We start from the raw sequence: 16467 nt of genomic DNA, 5'->3' as shown, positions 1-16467 counted from the left end.
ACATGGGTCAAAAAAAAAAAAAAAATTTTTTTTTTTTTTTTTAAATCCGGATATCATACGGAGGCCGACATTACAGATGCGCTTTCTTCTCTGCTGTTCACTTCAAACACGCTCCATACGAACACAATGCTCTCGTATCAGACGCTTGCTAGATCACCTGCTCGTATGCTCGCACAATGTACCCTACACAAATCCGAAACATTACTTCGCTATTTAGTATGCTAGCGCATGCGCAGTGATACTGACCGGCAGAATAACATCCGGTTGTTCCCAAAGATGATCTTTTTTCTGAAATAACTTTACGTTCACGGACTTAAGTAGGAGTCAAAATTTGGGGGCGTATTATACATGGGCACAGGCTTTTTTCCAGCATCAACATGCCATTTTTAGGGTGCGTATTATACATGGGGGCGCATTATACATGGAAAAAACGGTATGCTTGGTAGGCAGATTGAGCTCTATAAATTGCCCCTGGGTGTGAGTGCAAATGGTTGTGTCTCTCTGTCTGCCCTGCGATTGGCTGGCAACCGATTCAGGCTGTCCCCCGCCTACTGCCCGATGAATGCTGGGATAGGCTCCAGCACGCCCGCGACCCCCGTGGGGACAAGCAGTATTGAAAATGGATGGACGGGTTCCCTGCAGTTAGCTATAACGGTGCTCTAATTCAGTGTTTCCCGTACAGTGTGCCGTGAGAGATGCTTAGCTGTGCCGTGGGAAATTGTCCAACCTTAATTACGGAGCGCATTGTAAACAGGATCGTCAAACCACTGGTCAGTTAGCGCAAGGCCTGGTCAGCCACTTGCTAATCGTGCATGCGTGGCAAATCGGAGAATCTTGAGATTTCATGTTATGGCATCGGCACATACTCAGTTTATGTGTGTGTTGCTGTGTACTTTTACTAACAGTGACACTATGACGGCTGTGGTGCGTTTTCGTCCGTTGGAAATCAGAGTATGTAGTTCAACGAGAGAACCTGGATTGTTCATTTTTCACCAACATAAAATACACAGTCAAGTAGAGACACCTCGACTGTGATAGCCACTCAGCCGCTGAGATCAGCAGAGCGTCTTTAAAAGTGACTTTGTTCTTAATGGTGCAATACTTATAGCTAGTCTAAAACAGTAAAAAAAGTCATTGATTCTTTAGGATTTTGATCACAATCACTTTCAATAGTTTATTACTTACACTGTCTGAACCTTTTTTCAAAAACTGTCACTTTTATTTACAAAAGAAATACAATTTAAAGAATATTTAGTATTTATTTTTATTCAATTATTCGACTCTCCATACATATATATATATACAGACAAATTTCACCACACCGAGATGTGTGTGACAATCATTGGGTCTTTACCTTTCTTATAGATAGGAATAGATCTTTACGTCTTTTGATGTAATATAACTGATTTTAATATAGAAGCTGGTGTAACACTTAACAGATTTTTGTTGGTGGTGTGCCTCGAGATTTCTTTCCAATGAAAAGGTGTGCCGTGAATGAAAAAAAGGTTTGGAAACACTGCTCTAAACTATAACTTCCGTTAAACAAAATGGCAATTTAGTTTTAATCTGAAGGCAAATCCGGAAGTGTCAGTTTGTTGTTACATCTTTGTAGTGGCGATGTTGTGTTGTTAAACCACCGAGCTCGATTGACGGTTAAATTGTTTTTTGCTTTCGTACGATAAGCACGTTGTTGTAGAAAAGAGGCCAAGTGAAAAGAGTTTCCACGCGGAGGTATACATTTTATGCGGTTACATACATACATGCTTGCTAAAATGTAATGTGTTAGCTACATTGATTTTAACCTGAAACGTAGCGACTAGTTTAGTTCTGGCGATTACACTTAGAACTCGCACAAGTGTTCCTCCTATTTTTTTTTTTAGAATGGAATCATTGCGTTGAATGTTCAAATATACAATAATCAACATTTGCGGCTGTCAAAGTTCTCTCTATTTACCACTTATCTCACTGTAGTTTCATTGCCCAGTACAGTCAATTTGTCCGATGCTACGCAATTTAAAAGGTAGTCTATCTTCTTCTGGTTAATGTCCAGTAGAGCTGTCAGTGGCCAGATGAAGGTGTTGGTGACTGGAGGCTCCGGCTTGGTGGGGATGGCCATACAACATGTGGTGAAAGAGGAAGGGGCAGGCTACGAAGGTGAAGAGTGGATCTTCCTCTCCTCCAAAGATGCCGACCTCACGTGGGCACACAATCACTCACTCAACTCTTATTTGAAAGTTGCTGTCAAAGGTCTCTAATCTCGATGCTTGTGTCTTATAGGAGCATGCAAGAGACGCAGGAAGTGTTCAGGAAACACCAGCCCACCCATGTTATCCACCTGGCCGCCATGGTGGGGGGCCTTTTCAAAAACTTGAAGCGTAACCTGGACTTTTGGGTACATGAAAGTGCACTTTGTTGTTTTGGCACTCTTGATCAAAATCGTCACCTCCAGCAACTGTAGTATCTCTTCTCCTCAGAGGAATAACATCCACATCAATGACAATGTGCTGCAGGCCGCACATGAAGTAGGTGTGCTTAAGGTCGTCTCCTGTCTGTCCACCTGCATATTTCCTGATAAGACCGCATATCCCATCAATGAGACTATGGTAAGCGGTGGCGTTTATTGGGTGTGTTTTACAGCAGCAATGCTACTCTGGTGACTGTTTGAGGTGTTTTGACAACATCAGACAAATAATCCCTTCTAAAACAGTGGTTGGACTCTGATTTGTTCATAATTAGTAAAAACAGAATCAATGTCAGAAGAAGTGTCTGTATATTAAGTTGCGCTTTTGGAAGGTAATTCAGAATAAGGCTGACATCACTGGCTTCTCTTTCCTATGCTGCTGAAACATGTTTTTTTCCATGTTTTGTTTTTACACAATATATTTTAATGGTCACTATACAGAAAATTCATAAAATTATGAAGGGGCCCCTCCAGAATTTCCTGTTTGTATCCGAATTGTGTCATATGCACAGTCTCATTCAGCTTGAATGTGTTTCTTTCACCCCGCAGATCCATAATGGCCCACCTCACGAGTCCAACTTTGGCTATGCCTATGCAAAAAGAATGTTAGATGTCCACAACAGGTGGGCATACTGAGTGCTTATGTGACTATTGACTTAACTGCAAAGGAGGAAGGACACAACATTTCAGAGCTCTAAAGTTGCAGTTCTCAACAAAACATCTTTGCACTTTGTCGTCATAGGAATAACTAACTGGTTACTGGTAATTTTGCTAGCTGAGTTTAAAGGTCAATTCACCATCCTACCCAAATCTTAGCCTGGTGTTTTGATTTTTTTTTCGAATTTGCAAGCATACACTTGTGCTGGCTTTTATTAGGCTCGTGTCAGTGTTTACAGACATCTTTTTGTAATTTGCACTTTTCAACTCATTGTCTCGATTTCCAACGTCAAATGAGTTGCATTGATGTCGTGCAGGGCCTACTTCCAGCAGCATGGACGCTGCTACACGGCTGTCATCCCCACAAATGTGTTTGGTCCCCATGACAACTTCAGCATTGAAGATGGCCACGTGCTGCCGGGCCTAATTCATAAAACCTACATTGCCAAAAGTAAGGTGCAACTTTTCATGCAGGCAATTGGGGATGCACAGCTTCGGCGCTTGACTTAAATTGACATTTCAAGCAGTAGCGTCACTTCAAGTGTTTTTCATCCAAGACCCTATGACGTGTCCAAAATAAGTGCAGGCTATTGTGTGTCTCTGCACTGTTGTCAGAGGAGAACAAGCCCTTGGTGGTCTGGGGCTCCGGCACTCCCAAAAGGCAGTTCATTTACTCTTTGGACTTGGCTCGCCTCTTCCTCTGGGTTTTGAGAGAGTATCCTGAGGTGGACCCCATCATCCTTTCCGGTAAGTCTTTGTAGCGCATGCATCGCCGACTCGGAATATCCGGAATGACAATGAAACCGTCTTGTCTGTCGATGCAAGTCGGGGAGGAAGACGAAGTGTCAATCAAAGAAGCGGCCGACACGGTTGTGCAAGCATTGGACTTTAAAGGCCAAGTGGTTGTATCCTAAAATACAATATATGGTCATGTTTACTGCTGCAGCAGGTGTCTGGATGTCATTCCTCAGGGAAAGTTATTTGATTTGCATAACTCACTAAATTGGACAGGAGTGAAACTGTATGAGACATGCCGTTGATGTCATGCCATTAAGAAATGGCTCTCGTTTCCTTGACCATCGCTGCAGTACGATCGCAGCAAATCGGATGGGCAGTTCAGAAAGACAGCCAGTAATGCAAAGCTGTGTGGCTACCTTCCACATTTCCACTTCACGCCCTTCAAACAAGGTGGGACCATGAGGGGAAACGTTTCCAGCGGCAGTTTTGGATCAAGGTTGTCACCTGACTTCTGCCTTTCTACCAGCTCTCAAGGAAACCTGCGACTGGTTTGTTACACACTACGACACAGCTCGCAAGTGAAGTTGTCGACGAGTGGTGGACAAATCCGCGTGGCAGGATGGAGAGTGGCCAGGTGACCGCGCTCGCCCAGCTGCAGAGACCAAGGTGTCCAGAAGATTACAAAAAGCAAACATGAATTTCATTGCCATGTGTGTATCATGCGGGGAAAATCCGATCGATTCTTCGTAGTTTGCCGCAGTTCCACATTAAATGGCCTGCCCAACTCAAATCTGTTTTTACTCTTGGGAAGTGTATCATCTGAGTAAAACAAGTTTTGCAATTTCAATTTATTACAAATTGTTTAAAAAGGACAGTTAGTGCCTGGAAGGGGGTTAAAAAGTAAGCTATACATAAACGTACAAATTTCAAAGTCACATTTTAGTTGATGAGTGAAGAGAAGTCGAGTTTGTCTTGATGGATTCTGCAGTAATCTTGTCCAAACACCGCTCTCTTTTTGCACACCTTCCTTGCTTTGGTGATCGACTTGCAGAACGGACGCCCTAATAGAGAGCTGAAAAGACCGGCAATGGCATTTTTCCACATAAATTCACGCAATAACCGTTGGGCATATCAGCATAAGACTTCTCTTGAATGCCAAACAACAACTTTGCTTTCAACAGTTACTTGGCGCAACAAGCAAGAGCCACTGACCTGGTGCTCATTGATGGCAAGGGAGATGCGCTTCTTGAGTCATTCGTCAAGTGAGAGTCATTCAAAGAGTCAAAAGGCTTTCTGCAAGGAATATCGTCAATCAAACCCTTGAAAACAGACAAGAGTCAATTATTACGATGCTGCGATTGCAACCTTCCTTATATGAGCTTACTGCTGAAAGAACAGGGTGGGCTAGAAAAGGAGGAAGGCAGTGATGCGCTGGTCCACTTGCTGCCAGTTTCCTGTGGGAAGATCCCGCAGCTGCAGCAAGATCACCTGCATGGCACGAGAACATTCCGTCCGAGCCGTTCTTACAACCTTCTTGGACGATTTGATGGATTCAAACTTGACGTACCGGTTTCTTGCTTCAGCAGCTGGTTCTGTCCACTGCAACAGTACTCTTTCCTGAGGACAAAAAGATGCCGTGAGGTGCTGTGAAATAGAGTGCTGTGTACTCTATCCTTTTTGGCAACAAAGAAGCTTGGCAGACTCACTTGTGTGGTGTTGAGGATTGCGGGTATGTGTCGCAGGATCCTCGTGGCTCCACCGTTTCAAATGGGAATGCAGCAGACGCTCTGCCTCTGCTCGGAAATTGAACCCGTAACTGGCTGACAAACCAGTGTCCTGAGCCCAAAAAAAACAGAGCTGCAACAGATCAACATGCCATCCGTCCAATTGTGCTGCCAACCGGCTTCAAGCTCATACCAAGCCAAAGCATGACCATCAGGAAGCCAAGACTCGCCGGATCCAGCGCTGGCTGCCCGTTGACCTCAGCCGCTGCGTTCAAGGGCACAGTAAGCAGCAACGCGGCCCGAGAGAAGACCGGACAACACAGGAACGACTGGAGGACAGCAAACAGCAGGAAATAGCCGGCGTGTGTGACGCACGTCCACATGGCGGTGACACTGAAACCTGGAAAGGCAACAAATGCCACTTCGAGAAGGGGAGACGACCTGATCAGCAAGTGTAACTCACCTGCCCAATCGAGGTAACCTCGAATGGTGTCGAGCCGTTGTTCTATGTGGCCCCGCGTTTCGTCCAAGAAGCGCAGCACCACACCCAGACTGATGTTCGTCCTTTCCAGTTTGCTCATGACATCGGCGTAGTAGCGCAAAGTCCGCTCTCGGTACTGGACAAATTCTGACACGCTGTCGTCTGAAGACACGGGTCGCCTCATGTCAAAACTGACTCATCTAACTTGCAAGCGTCAGATTGGACTTTTGATACCTAGTTTTTGCTGAATGTCCTGAGCTTGGTGTCTGACGTGCTCCAGATCTTGAACGACGGCTCTGTGTCTGTCCTGCACTTGGGAGCCTTGCATCTGCACATTCTCACGAACAAGCGCTGCAGCACAAAAGGCAGGATCGGACTGGTTCACAACCGCAGCCGCTAAAACTTACAAATCAGGTAGCTTGTGTGGGATTGGGTCTTCTGCATATTCTGACGAAAGGAATCAAAAGCGGGACGTTCCCACTGCACGTTATAAAGATTTGAGCTTGACTCACACTTTGAACCCACTGCTAACTCCTCTCCAATAGGAGCCAAAGAAGCACAAAAGCTCTCACCCATTCGATCGGTAATTTCCCGGATGAGCCGGGCCACCAGTTCTTGTCCTGAGGCAATGAGGGCTTTCTCCTGAGCCAGACGCTGCAGGTTGTCTCTCAGGTCACTTTGCATTTGACTCTGGCCTTTATGCAGCTTGACCTGCTGAGTCTGGAGCTCACCGTGGCCCTTCAGGAGCCGGTCCAGTGACGCTGCAGTCAGCTCTCTTAGCTCCAATTGGCCATCCTGACACAAAACACTCAAACCAGTATCCCAAAAAAGTAATTGTAATTCTGGTCAAACAGAAAACGCATGCATGCTACCTTGAGGTCTTCCATTGCAGCTAGTTGGCTGGCAGCTGTGGAGATGAGCATGTTTATGGTGTGCTCTGCCCTGAGCCGAAAGAGTTGCTGGCGACTCGCGTAGCACACGGCGCGAGCCCTGTTGCTCACAATGTGATAGGCGTTCCACGTGTCCGGGTCCATCGCTGCTGTGCATTCCTTTATGCTCTGAAATTGCAAATGGTAAACATAACCATCACCTTAAAGTAATGGAAGCATTTTTGCTTCCCATAATTCAGGTTACAGTACTAGTACAATGCCATATAGAGAGCAGTTATTTGGGAGGACCAGACAATAAGTAGACATGCACAGAACTTGGTCATTTATAGTAGTGTGGAATTTCACAGCTTACCATGTGTTGTGTACATTTTACGGCTTACCATGTGTTGTGTACATGGATACGTTGTGCGCCCTTCAATCTGTGCCTGGCAGTTGAACAATGTGACACCCAGTTTCGCCAGTTCCTCTTCTGAGAGACCTTCACAGCTCACTTTTAACTGAGCAACCACCTACACAGAACAGCATGTTAAACCTTTCTCGAAATGCCATTTGTACGATACGACCGTGAGAACATCTGGAAATCAACAAAACGTCACTATTTGCCTCAATTGTTAGTGCCAATGTTGTGATTACCTTGTGGTGGCAGCTGTCTAGAGGACTGAGCTCCATCTGCTTGGCCTCAGACAGGAACCTCTCATCAGCGGTTGACATTTCAAACTGTGCTTCCTTTGCTAGAATGGCATCTGCAGATGGAGGAGGAGGCGCTGTTTCTGCTGGAGGATGCTCAGTCTGCCTCAGCCATTCAAAGAGCCCGGTGGTTGCTGGTATCCAGTTGGAAAAGATGCAGAGCAGCAGGAGGCAATTGCGGTAGGACAAGAGGTGACCCATGCCTGCAACTACATCACAGTTGTTTAGTAACTCTAAAAGCAGTGCTCCATAAACGCTTCATGAATGTAATGATGCACTCCATTTTAAAGACCCACACTAGAAAAATGAAACTCTTTAAATGGGATATTTTTGCACCCACATTTATTGAACCATACACGTCAGTTATGTGTAATAAGTGTATGAACTTGAGCACTATTTTTTTTAAAAACAAAATTCAGGAGGTAAAATGGCCCTATCATCAGCGATGTTTTGCCCAGACATGCCCGCTGCAAAACGGAAGCTGGATGTAGCATCAAAAAGAGCCTTTTTCTGCACAGATAAAATTGTGCCAAACTACACACATTCTAACCAAGTGATAAAACCACACCAACAAGGACACGCAATTGTGGCACTCGTGATGCATGCATCCGTATGTAACAAAGTTCATTTGTCGTTCGGATGTATTTTCAAGATGAAACTAAAATCAACTATACATTTTACAGGCAAACTTAATTCGACCTTTTCAAACAAAACAAAACAAAAAAAACCCATAATGGCTGCATATTTAAAATGACATTTATGGCAATATTAGTGATAAAACAAAATACATTGCGATGGCACTAACTGAAGTTTAAACATAAAAAACAATGACAAATTTCGACCTACCAGTCATTTGATGTTGCAAAGCAACAATCAAACGTGAATAATATTCACTGAATATTGGTGCTGTCCCGCGGCTGATAGAAATAACTCTTTCATATGCCCACGGAATCTCCGCCCTTTTCAACGCGCAAGCATCCAACGGCCAAAGTGGGCAAGCTAAGGGTGCGCTCGATTTAAAAGCCAGGGTGACACGAAAGTATTTGTCATGCGCGTTTAGGACCGTTTTACATTATTTTTTCTCGACCCTAGGAATAGGTGACATAGCTTGCTTGTACACAAAGTTCAGAATTTTGTCGTAATATTTATTTATATTTTTAAGATGCCAATTCAGTTGACCATAAAATTTCATGTAGTACTATAGTAGTCAAGATATTATAATATCTTGAAGCTACAGGTGGAGTTGATGTGAGACACGTTGATAGCTTCAAAAATACACGTGGGCACTGGGCAAACACTAAAATAGCCATAAAGGACACCATGTGGGCGAATGTGCAAAGAAAGATGCCGCCCATTTTGTGCACAGTTAGCTATAACGTTAAAATCAAGCCAACCTTGATAGCGTCACAGCTGCCTTGTTTGGTCGATAACGCAGGTGTGTCCGACTCGTTGAAATTTTGCATTTCAGTAGTAGCCTACGGTTGTCAGCCTCAACTCAAAATTAGAACCAAATAATCAAGTGGACTTGGGCGGTTAAAGATTGTGTTTTGTCAACAACGTGACGAAGTGCCGTACATGCGTAGGACACAAACTTCGCCACCAGGTGGCACTGCCTGACAACCACATACGCGAAAACTTACTCAGCAAGGCAGAATTTGGAGCTCAAACCACCGGATTTTCTAACCGCTCATCCACCACACCGTCAAATGATGGACTATTTCGATGTATGCTTGGTAGAAAAAAAACGTAGCCGCCGATACATTTTTGTTTTTTATTTGATTTGAGTTGATCTTATTTGTCTAGTGAGGAGAGGAGAACCTTCCGAGGAAAAGGATGGCGTTGGACTTATTGTGCCTAATGTAGAAGAGGAAGGGGTGGTCGGCCGTGAAGTGTTCCTCCCTGAGCATGCAGAAGGATGCGATGCCGGCAGTGGCTGCAGCAGCCTCGGTGCCCTCCTCATTGACCTCCACGAAGGCTTTGTGGGCCACCGTGGACAGAGAAAGGCCCCCCTCGCCATTCATTCCGGAAAGGTCAGCTTTGGCGGCGCAAAAGACATCTGTCATGCCCAGTTTGGCCAAAGGTTCATTCAGCTCGTACTCCTCTTCCAGTTTGAACTTTGGCAGATGGACACGGATCTCGGAGTGGATGTCCATGCTGTCTTTGTTGGTCCACTCGCCCAGCTTTGACTGGGTAAGCTCCTTTTCTAGCTACACCAAAACAACACGTGCGGGTCTTTAAGTACTTACAAATAAGCCTACAGGGAGAGCAGTTGTGTCACTGCGACGTGAGCTTCTTGTAGATACGTCAAAGTTGGTGCTTAGTGCATGAATCTGAAAGATGGAGATTGAAGGTACCTTCAGCAGTGGTTCTGTGCCATCAGTCGACTCTTCGGGAAGCAGGATGACCATGCTGAGCTGGTCGTCTACATACGGCAACTCCAGGATTTGCAGACCCAGCTCGGGGATGTAGTTGTAAGGCATTTTCTTCATCATATACATCATATTCACCGTCGTGGTCACATTCTGACAAACGTTGAAACCGAGACAGGTTTACATCTGACCAGCCGTTACGATCGTACCCCAGCCTCTATCCGTGTTCTGCTCAGATCTCCTGCTGTAGTTTTACCTGGTTGACTTTGAAGGGCATCTCCTTGGTGTTTACCGGATCGAAGCGATGCTTCCAGTTGCCTTTGAAGTAGATGGCGTTGACCAGAGCCAATCTGGTCATGCTGCTGAGCGTTCCCGGCTTCAGAAGATCTTGAATCTTGTCTGAAAGCAAAGCAACGTGTGCATTTTGCATTCAGCACTACACATTTGGCTGGGACGAGGTCTTACTCTCGGTCCGCTCCTCCACCCAGCCATTAATCTCTGCCCTGCACGCCTCTGGAGCCCCGATGAAATTAACGGTCTTCAGATCAGCTTCATAGTACTTCTGTGTGGCATCGAGGAATTCCTGCCAGGAAAGAAGGCCTCAGACATGGAGTGTCATACTTTTCAAAGGCAGAGTCCAGGCCCCGAAAACTCACAGAGAGGAAATGGGAAGTGGTTTCTCCATAAAGGCGATTGGCCACTTTCAGGGTGTACGTCGCCGAGGGAGAGTTGATGTCAGTGTTGAGAGCTTGGAAGTCTGCGTGGACGCGTTCACCAGATGTGAAGGACAGGGCCTGGCAACAGAGACATTTGTTTGGAATCTCACACAAGAGCTCACTCAGATGCCCTGTCAGACGCCCACTTAAGACCTTCACACCTTTTACTTTCACTCAAAGAAACTGAAGGGGAAGACTAGGCTGCCAGCAGCAAGTATGAGCAGAGTCTTTTTAAAGGATTAATAACTAATCCGGCTCTGAAGGTTCTTTTCATATCTGGTAAATAGACATCTTAGATGCGATGCCACCTGAATTGCATGCGGAAGCGCCGCTGCTTACCTGGGCCATCTGTGTCGCCGTGGCACCTTTGGCTCCCAGGTAGACCATCGCCAACGCTGAGCTAATGCTGAGCGGTGAGACAAAGAGGTTTCCGCTGGGGTTTGTCAGGCTTAGGCTGCGCAGCAGCTCCAGAGCAAAACTTGTATTGGATACGCTGAGAGCAGCCATTGTTGAAGCGCAAATATTTCCCTAGAACGAGACAAACGCATGACTTGCATACCTGTGCATGCGCTCGGAAAAACAACAGGACTAATAAATTAGTTTTCAATTTTTTAACTTTTATTTTTTTTTTTCTCTTGACCAGATTACCTTCTCAATAGCAGGTGTACAAGACTGAAAGGACAGCAATGTGCCTCCAACAGGCGACTCAAGCGACAATTTAGTACCGTTTTTTTCCGTGTATAGTGCGCCCCCATGTATAGTACGCACCCCTAAAAATGGCATGCTGATGCTGGAAAAAAGCTTGTACCCATGTATAATACGCACCCAATTTTTATGAATTTTTTTTAAAAAAAAATGTAATTTTTTTTTTTTTTTTTTTTTTTTTTTAAGTCCCAATGATCGTCACACACGCAGGGAGGCAATGGGTCCCATTTTTATAGTCTTTGGTATGGTCTTAACTAGGCTGGATGTAATTTTTTTTGTTGGCGTTGATTTCTCCGACTGCCCATAAACGCACCACCGCGCTCCGTGCGCATGGAGCGTGTTTGAAGTGAACAGCAGAGAAGAAAGGAACAAGGCAAAGTGTTGTGAAATAAAATATTACCTGTAATACGGATTTAGGTAGAGAACTGAACTCTCGCTCTTTATATAGCTGACGTGTCTTGCTCATCCGTTCTGCGCATCTGTAATGGCGGCCTCCGTATGATATCCGGTTTGCGTGTGTGCGAGAGCGAGAGAGAGCGAGAGAGAAAGCGTGCGAGAGAACGCTCAACCGTAGCGCGCCGCCGACCGCCCAACTGCACCGGGCTGGTCGATTAGTGTGACAGAGCCGTCGCTGAAATTTAGAAGATATTTTTAAAGTCCTGATGTACTTTCTAAAATTTAAGTGGACCTCAGTGCGCACTGCGCAGGGAGCTTAATTTGGTGCGGTCGCGCAACCGCAGCGCGCCGGGCGCTCACTGTCGCATTGCTTAAAGAGCGCCTTTGTGTTTTAGGATGAACAGCAGAGACCAAAGGAACAAGGCAAAGTGTTGTGAAATAAAATATTACCTGTAATACGCATTTTGTTATTTGCTGATTGAAACTGCTAATTAAACCTCGAATTGAAACTAATAGGAAGAAAACAACTCTCGCTCTTTATATAGCTGACGTGTCTTGCGCATCCGTTCTGTGCATTTTATTTCACAACACTTTGCCTTTCTTCTCTGCTGTTCACTTCAAACACGCTCCATGCGACCGCAATGCTCTCGTATCAGACGCTTGCTCGATCACCTGCTCGTTTGCTGTCCCGTGCGCGCACGAAGCGCGGTGGTGCGTTTACGGGCAGTCGGAGAAATCAACGCCAACAAAAAAAATTACATCCAGCCTAGTTAAGACCATACCAAAGACTATAAAAATGGGACCCATTGCCTCCCTGCGTGTGTGACGATCATTGGGACTTAAAAAAAAAAAAAAAAAATTAAAAAAAAAAAATTTTTTTTTTTTTTTTTTTTGTACCCATGTATAATGCGCACCCCAGATTTTAGGACAATAAATTAGTAAAATTTTGCGCACTATACACGGAAAAAAACGGTAAGTACTTTTCAAACATGTTATTCTTTTGTTGTCATTATTCTCATTTGCACCTTTTAGCTCTTCAGCTGGTTTCGTGTGAGTGTGCCCGAAAAATAATGCAAAGTTGCAGTTGGCAGATAACGGCACACTGGAAAGCAGGAAACAGGCAATGGAAGTCGCACGCAGTCGGACAAACTACTCATTTGTCGTTTCGAGTTGGCTATCGCGTCAACGTAACGTGACTTGTAACTTTAACTTTTTAACGTGAAGGAGAATTTGCACGATAAGGAATGCTCAACGCTGTCAACTTCTATTTGAGTTGTTGCCTTAGCAGTTGGTCCGCTTTGCTTACTTACTCTTTTCCACGCGCTTGATTCCCGTGAGAGGTCAAAGCAGAGCAAGTAACGTGTCCAGAGTGCGCTTGGGAATCCAATTGACGCTCGGGCGCGGCTCGCTCTGTTCGCTGTGTTTGGACTGCTGTGTGTGGGCGGGATACGCGTGACTGAGCGAGTGCGACGATAAGACAAACAAAGTCAACAGTCAGCATGCATCCACACAGGGTGCTTTTGTTTTGTCAGTCTAACCAACACAGTCCAACACACCCATCTAGCTGACTTATTGAAAATACACACACACCGAGCAGTTTGATTTGTGTACATTGAGACAGAGGTGGCAGAACTACTCACTACTCATAGCACTCGTGGCTTCGCTCATATTGTAGACAACACACTTTGAATTCGAATGCAGCTAATGCATCTCACTTCTGTGTTTTTCAGATGGGATAGAGAACTGCTTCATGACGACGACTGAGCACATCCACCACAAATCATTTTCTTGAAGACGGACAACAAGAGGGAGTAAGTACAAAGTCGTGACAAATGCAATTGCTCAAGTCAAGTACACGTAGCCCCGAGAACTCGACATAACTTTGTCACAAAATTCTGCGGTTGTACTTTGTCATGTATCGCCACTGCATTTAGAGACAAGGATGTCAATTGAGTGGAGATGTCTAAATGCCGATTGATCTATGGACGACAAATGCGTGCGGTCTGGCGGGCATTTGCCAAGAAAACAGGTTCTTGTTTGCAAAGGTGTGTTCCGTGTGATTTATGGTGCGGATTTCAGCTCGTCACGCCAGCTGGTTTACAGCGTAGCCTCGGCAACTATGATCAACAGCTCTGATTTATGGCGACCTTTGCACCGCCAATGTCGCTTTCATAAGCAGCAGCAGCATCATGTAGCCGTGCTCACAAAGTTTTCCTTGAAAGTCTGCCAAGAAGGACGGATACCATAGGTCGGAATGGGTGCCGTTCATTGCTTGATTGATGAGTACCGTAGAGCTGTGTGCTCTCTGAATGACCTTGTTGAGATAAGTAGCAACAACCTGTTATCCGTCTCTGTTATCCGCTTTTGTACACATTAACTTGAGACCTTCGAGGACAAACTAACTCTTCAGTTTGCAAAGGTTAAATCATGTTCTTGTCCCTTTTTGAAAGTGGTGCACAAATTGGTGCCTTTAATGTATCTTATGCTCAATTCCAAAAAAAAAAAACCCAACTCATCAATTGCACCTTTTGTATTTAGAATGAGAGCAACAGGACAACAATGGCGGCTGGCGAGTCGTCAAGCAGCAGCTCTGGGCCTCCTCGATATATTTGTGTTGGGCGGGAGGGCAGCTGACCCGACCGGCTGGATGATGATTTAATTCCACACAATGGTAGAGCATCACGTTGTTGTTCAGTGTGGGGAAAAAAAGCAAAGCAGCATTGCCCAACAATCTGCCGGCTCGGCAACGATTCAGGGATGCTCCTCCAACCGCTCCTGGCAGTTGCAGTCTCCTTGAAGTGACTGCTTAACCCTTGTTCTCGCCATCGCCGCTTCACAAAGCCTTCTCCATTTGCAGCACTCATCGATGGGCGACGAAGGGCCCTAAGCGGCGAGTCTGTTCCAGGTGTCCAATAACAGGTCTCGCTTTCATTGCTGTCCTGGAGTTGACGAGGTTCCCGAGGCAAACATAATACCGCTTGGACGGCAGGTCGTGTCGAGGGCGGGAGAGAGGACGGGACTCAACAGAAAGCGTTAGGCAGCATCTTGTGGCAGCAGTTCACATGAGGATACAAACAGCAAACTTAGCGTAGCCTAGCAGCATTCGATTTGGTTCCGTCCGGCCCAAAATAAAGACCTGCACATGCTTGGCATGTATCGGGCATGTTCTGCTCATTCCTCAATCGTGGGGTTTGCTATTGTTTGATGTGATCACAGACACCACCAGATTGCAGTCATTTAAGTCTTTCAAATGATTGAAGGATGCTTTTTGAATTAATTCAGCCATGGAGGCACCATCTAGAAGAAGTCAACGTTTGTTGACATCTAAAACGGCGTGTTTTGTTGGCAGCACACTTCTCTGGGAATGTTCAGAGGGAGGCTCCCTTATCGTTTTTTTTTACGAGTGCAAGATAAGGCGCACCGGCAGCCAAGCCCTGTTCGGCCCCTGCTCGTGTGCTTGTTTTTAATTGTCTTTGTCACGCCGGCCGCGAGCCTCCAAATGCTTTTACGCTCGCTGAAACCGTGCGCCATCCGCTTCTCCAAACTACAAAACAAATAAATGGTTTGATCCCTAAACCCCGACAGCTGGCACATGAGAGACCCTGCGGGGAACAGCGCTCTCAATAAGGTGCTATTGTGGAAAAACGCAAACGTGATGAGCAGATTGTTCCACAACAATGACGGCTGGCAGCGCAAAGCCCAGCTTTGCCGGCCGACCTCTTCCTCCATACAATCCAATACAAGGTGAGCCGAGCCTAAAAGATCATTCTGTTCGAATTAAAACATCTTTTTTAAAGACGCCAAACATAATTTTTGTCTACTTTGACATTTTTTGAAAGCAATAGCTTTCTCTTGTGCTGCAGGCACAGTTTGGGATGAGGAATGCCCGAGCACCCCACCATCCCTTTTTGGCAAACACGGGTACCCTCCACAGTCCGCCGAGTGTGGCACGCCACGCCTTTCCATGAGTCTCTTCAGCTGCATACAAAGGACACGCTGTAAGGTGTTGAAAATATTTTTCCACCTGCCCCTCTGCAATAGGCCCCTGCGTGCCCCAATCTCGATGCGTAGAAGCTAAATATAGCAAATGTGGAGCATGGACATTTGGTTGGGGCGACACAGCGGGTGGGATGTAAAGCACTTTTAAACCCGACGGCAACAGACCCCGCTCTGGCCAATTAGCGCATGGAACACATTGCGACAACAGGACGGAGCGCCAGGAAAACACACCAACAAATGCTTGGACACATACTTTCCAATGACATTCTGGAATATTTTATGTCACATGGTGAAACTTGACATTTACGTAGATGAATAACTGAATGACGTCTTGTTTCCGAAACAAGGATTGTACATTTCCGTACTTCTGTTTTAAAATTTTGTAATTATGGGCTACACTGATTGCCGCTCGATGACAGCGTGTCTTAATGAATCGCTGTCATCCTGCTTCTTGCGTATGTGTGCGTATGTACCGTATTTTTCGGACTAAAAGTTGCTCCGGAATATAGGTCGCATTAGCCATAAAATGCACAATAACGTGAAAATTAACATATATAAGTCGCTCCGGAGTCTAAGTCGCATTTTGGGGAAAATCTATTCGACAAAATCCAACACCAAGAACAGACATGAACGAGCAACAACAG

At 45.5% G+C, this 16467-nt stretch overlaps 3 protein-coding genes and 1 long non-coding RNA gene across 14 annotated transcripts; 2 read left to right on the top strand and 2 right to left on the bottom strand.

Moving 5' to 3' along the window:
- Positions 1-534: 534 nt before the first annotated feature.
- On the top strand, positions 535-4646 carry LOC133167519 (GDP-L-fucose synthase-like). 6 transcript variants are annotated; one of them, XM_061298383.1, is made up of 10 exons: positions 535-654; positions 2054-2197; positions 2278-2392; positions 2475-2603; positions 3011-3084; positions 3436-3569; positions 3734-3865; positions 3944-4023; positions 4207-4306; positions 4383-4646. In XM_061298383.1, exons 2-10 carry the CDS (start codon positions 2070-2072, stop codon positions 4436-4438), a joined length of 948 nt encoding a protein of 315 aa, XP_061154367.1. In that variant the 5' UTR covers positions 535-654; positions 2054-2069; the 3' UTR covers positions 4439-4646. The 6 variants fall into 6 exon arrangements, with proteins under 6 accessions (XP_061154367.1, XP_061154362.1, XP_061154366.1 ...); XM_061298378.1 differs by having other exon boundaries at positions 564-770; positions 2054-2154; XM_061298382.1 differs by having other exon boundaries at positions 611-770; positions 2051-2197.
- A 43-nt stretch (positions 4647-4689) lies between these two features.
- bmb (brambleberry) lies at positions 4690-9285 on the bottom strand. Of its 5 annotated transcripts, XM_061298371.1 has the most exons (13): positions 8485-8833; positions 7585-7847; positions 7332-7460; positions 6934-7119; positions 6634-6856; positions 6296-6412; positions 6044-6223; positions 5774-5980; positions 5563-5692; positions 5424-5473; positions 5241-5344; positions 5069-5175; positions 4690-4928 (listed from the first exon to the last, which is right to left on the bottom strand). In XM_061298371.1, exons 1-13 carry the CDS (start codon positions 8489-8491, stop codon positions 4796-4798), a joined length of 1836 nt encoding a protein of 611 aa, XP_061154355.1. In that variant the 5' UTR covers positions 8492-8833; the 3' UTR covers positions 4690-4795. The 5 variants fall into 5 exon arrangements, 3 of the variants coding, with proteins under 3 accessions (XP_061154355.1, XP_061154354.1, XP_061154353.1); XM_061298370.1 differs by lacking the exon at positions 8485-8833 and adding an exon at positions 9033-9285 and having other exon boundaries at positions 5774-6223; XM_061298369.1 differs by having other exon boundaries at positions 5774-6223; positions 8485-8960.
- Positions 9286-9395: 110 nt separating this feature from the next.
- LOC133167517 (leukocyte elastase inhibitor-like) lies at positions 9396-13340 on the bottom strand. Of its 2 annotated transcripts, none has more exons than XM_061298374.1 (7): positions 13135-13340; positions 11063-11129; positions 10664-10801; positions 10473-10590; positions 10264-10406; positions 9993-10160; positions 9396-9845 (listed from the first exon to the last, which is right to left on the bottom strand). In XM_061298374.1, the coding sequence occupies exons 1-7, from the start codon at positions 13323-13325 to the stop codon at positions 9438-9440; spliced, it is 1233 nt and encodes a 410-aa protein (XP_061154358.1). In that variant the 5' UTR covers positions 13326-13340; the 3' UTR covers positions 9396-9437. The 2 variants fall into 2 exon arrangements, with proteins under 2 accessions (XP_061154358.1, XP_061154359.1); XM_061298375.1 differs by having other exon boundaries at positions 11063-11251; positions 13135-13266.
- LOC133167521 (uncharacterized) lies at positions 13252-14987 on the top strand. Its single transcript, XR_009718005.1, has 2 exons — positions 13252-13635; positions 14363-14987. It is a non-coding gene; the product is annotated as an uncharacterized LOC133167521 (long non-coding RNA).
- Positions 14988-16467: the final 1480 nt, after the last annotated feature.

This window comes from Syngnathus typhle, linkage group LG14, assembly GCF_033458585.1.
Source record: "Syngnathus typhle isolate RoL2023-S1 ecotype Sweden linkage group LG14, RoL_Styp_1.0, whole genome shotgun sequence".
Classification (NCBI taxonomy): domain Eukaryota; kingdom Metazoa; phylum Chordata; class Actinopteri; order Syngnathiformes; family Syngnathidae; genus Syngnathus; species Syngnathus typhle.
This window is presented reverse-complemented; position numbering and strand designations above follow the sequence as displayed.

Excerpts from the sequence above, each read along its gene's own strand:
- LOC133167519 (XM_061298378.1), top strand. The coding sequence starts at position 696 with ATGCTTAGCTGTGCCGTGGGAAATTGTCCAACCTTAATTACGGAGCGC. Across the intron at positions 2,604-3,010 it reads ATCCCATCAATGAGACTATG|ATCCATAATGGCCCACCTCA; the intron begins GTAAGCGGTGGC and ends TTCACCCCGCAG. Across the intron at positions 3,866-3,943 it reads GGACCCCATCATCCTTTCCG|TCGGGGAGGAAGACGAAGTG; the intron begins GTAAGTCTTTGT and ends TGTCGATGCAAG.
- bmb (XM_061298369.1), bottom strand. Across the intron at positions 6,413-6,633 it reads GGAAATTACCGATCGAATGG|CGCTTGTTCGTGAGAATGTG; the intron begins GTGAGAGCTTTT and ends TTTGTGCTGCAG. Across the intron at positions 5,176-5,240 it reads CCCACCCTGTTCTTTCAGCA|GGTTTGATTGACGATATTCC; the intron begins GTAAGCTCATAT and ends TCTGTTTTCAAG.
- LOC133167517 (XM_061298374.1), bottom strand. The coding sequence starts at position 13,325 with ATGCTGACTGTTGACTTTGTTTGTCTTATCGTCGCACTCGCTCAGTCA. Across the intron at positions 10,802-11,062 it reads CGGCGACACAGATGGCCCAG|GCCCTGTCCTTCACATCTGG; the intron begins GTAAGCAGCGGC and ends CTCTGTTGCCAG. Across the intron at positions 10,591-10,663 it reads CCACTTCCCATTTCCTCTCT|GAATTCCTCGATGCCACACA; the intron begins GTGAGTTTTCGG and ends CTTTCCTGGCAG.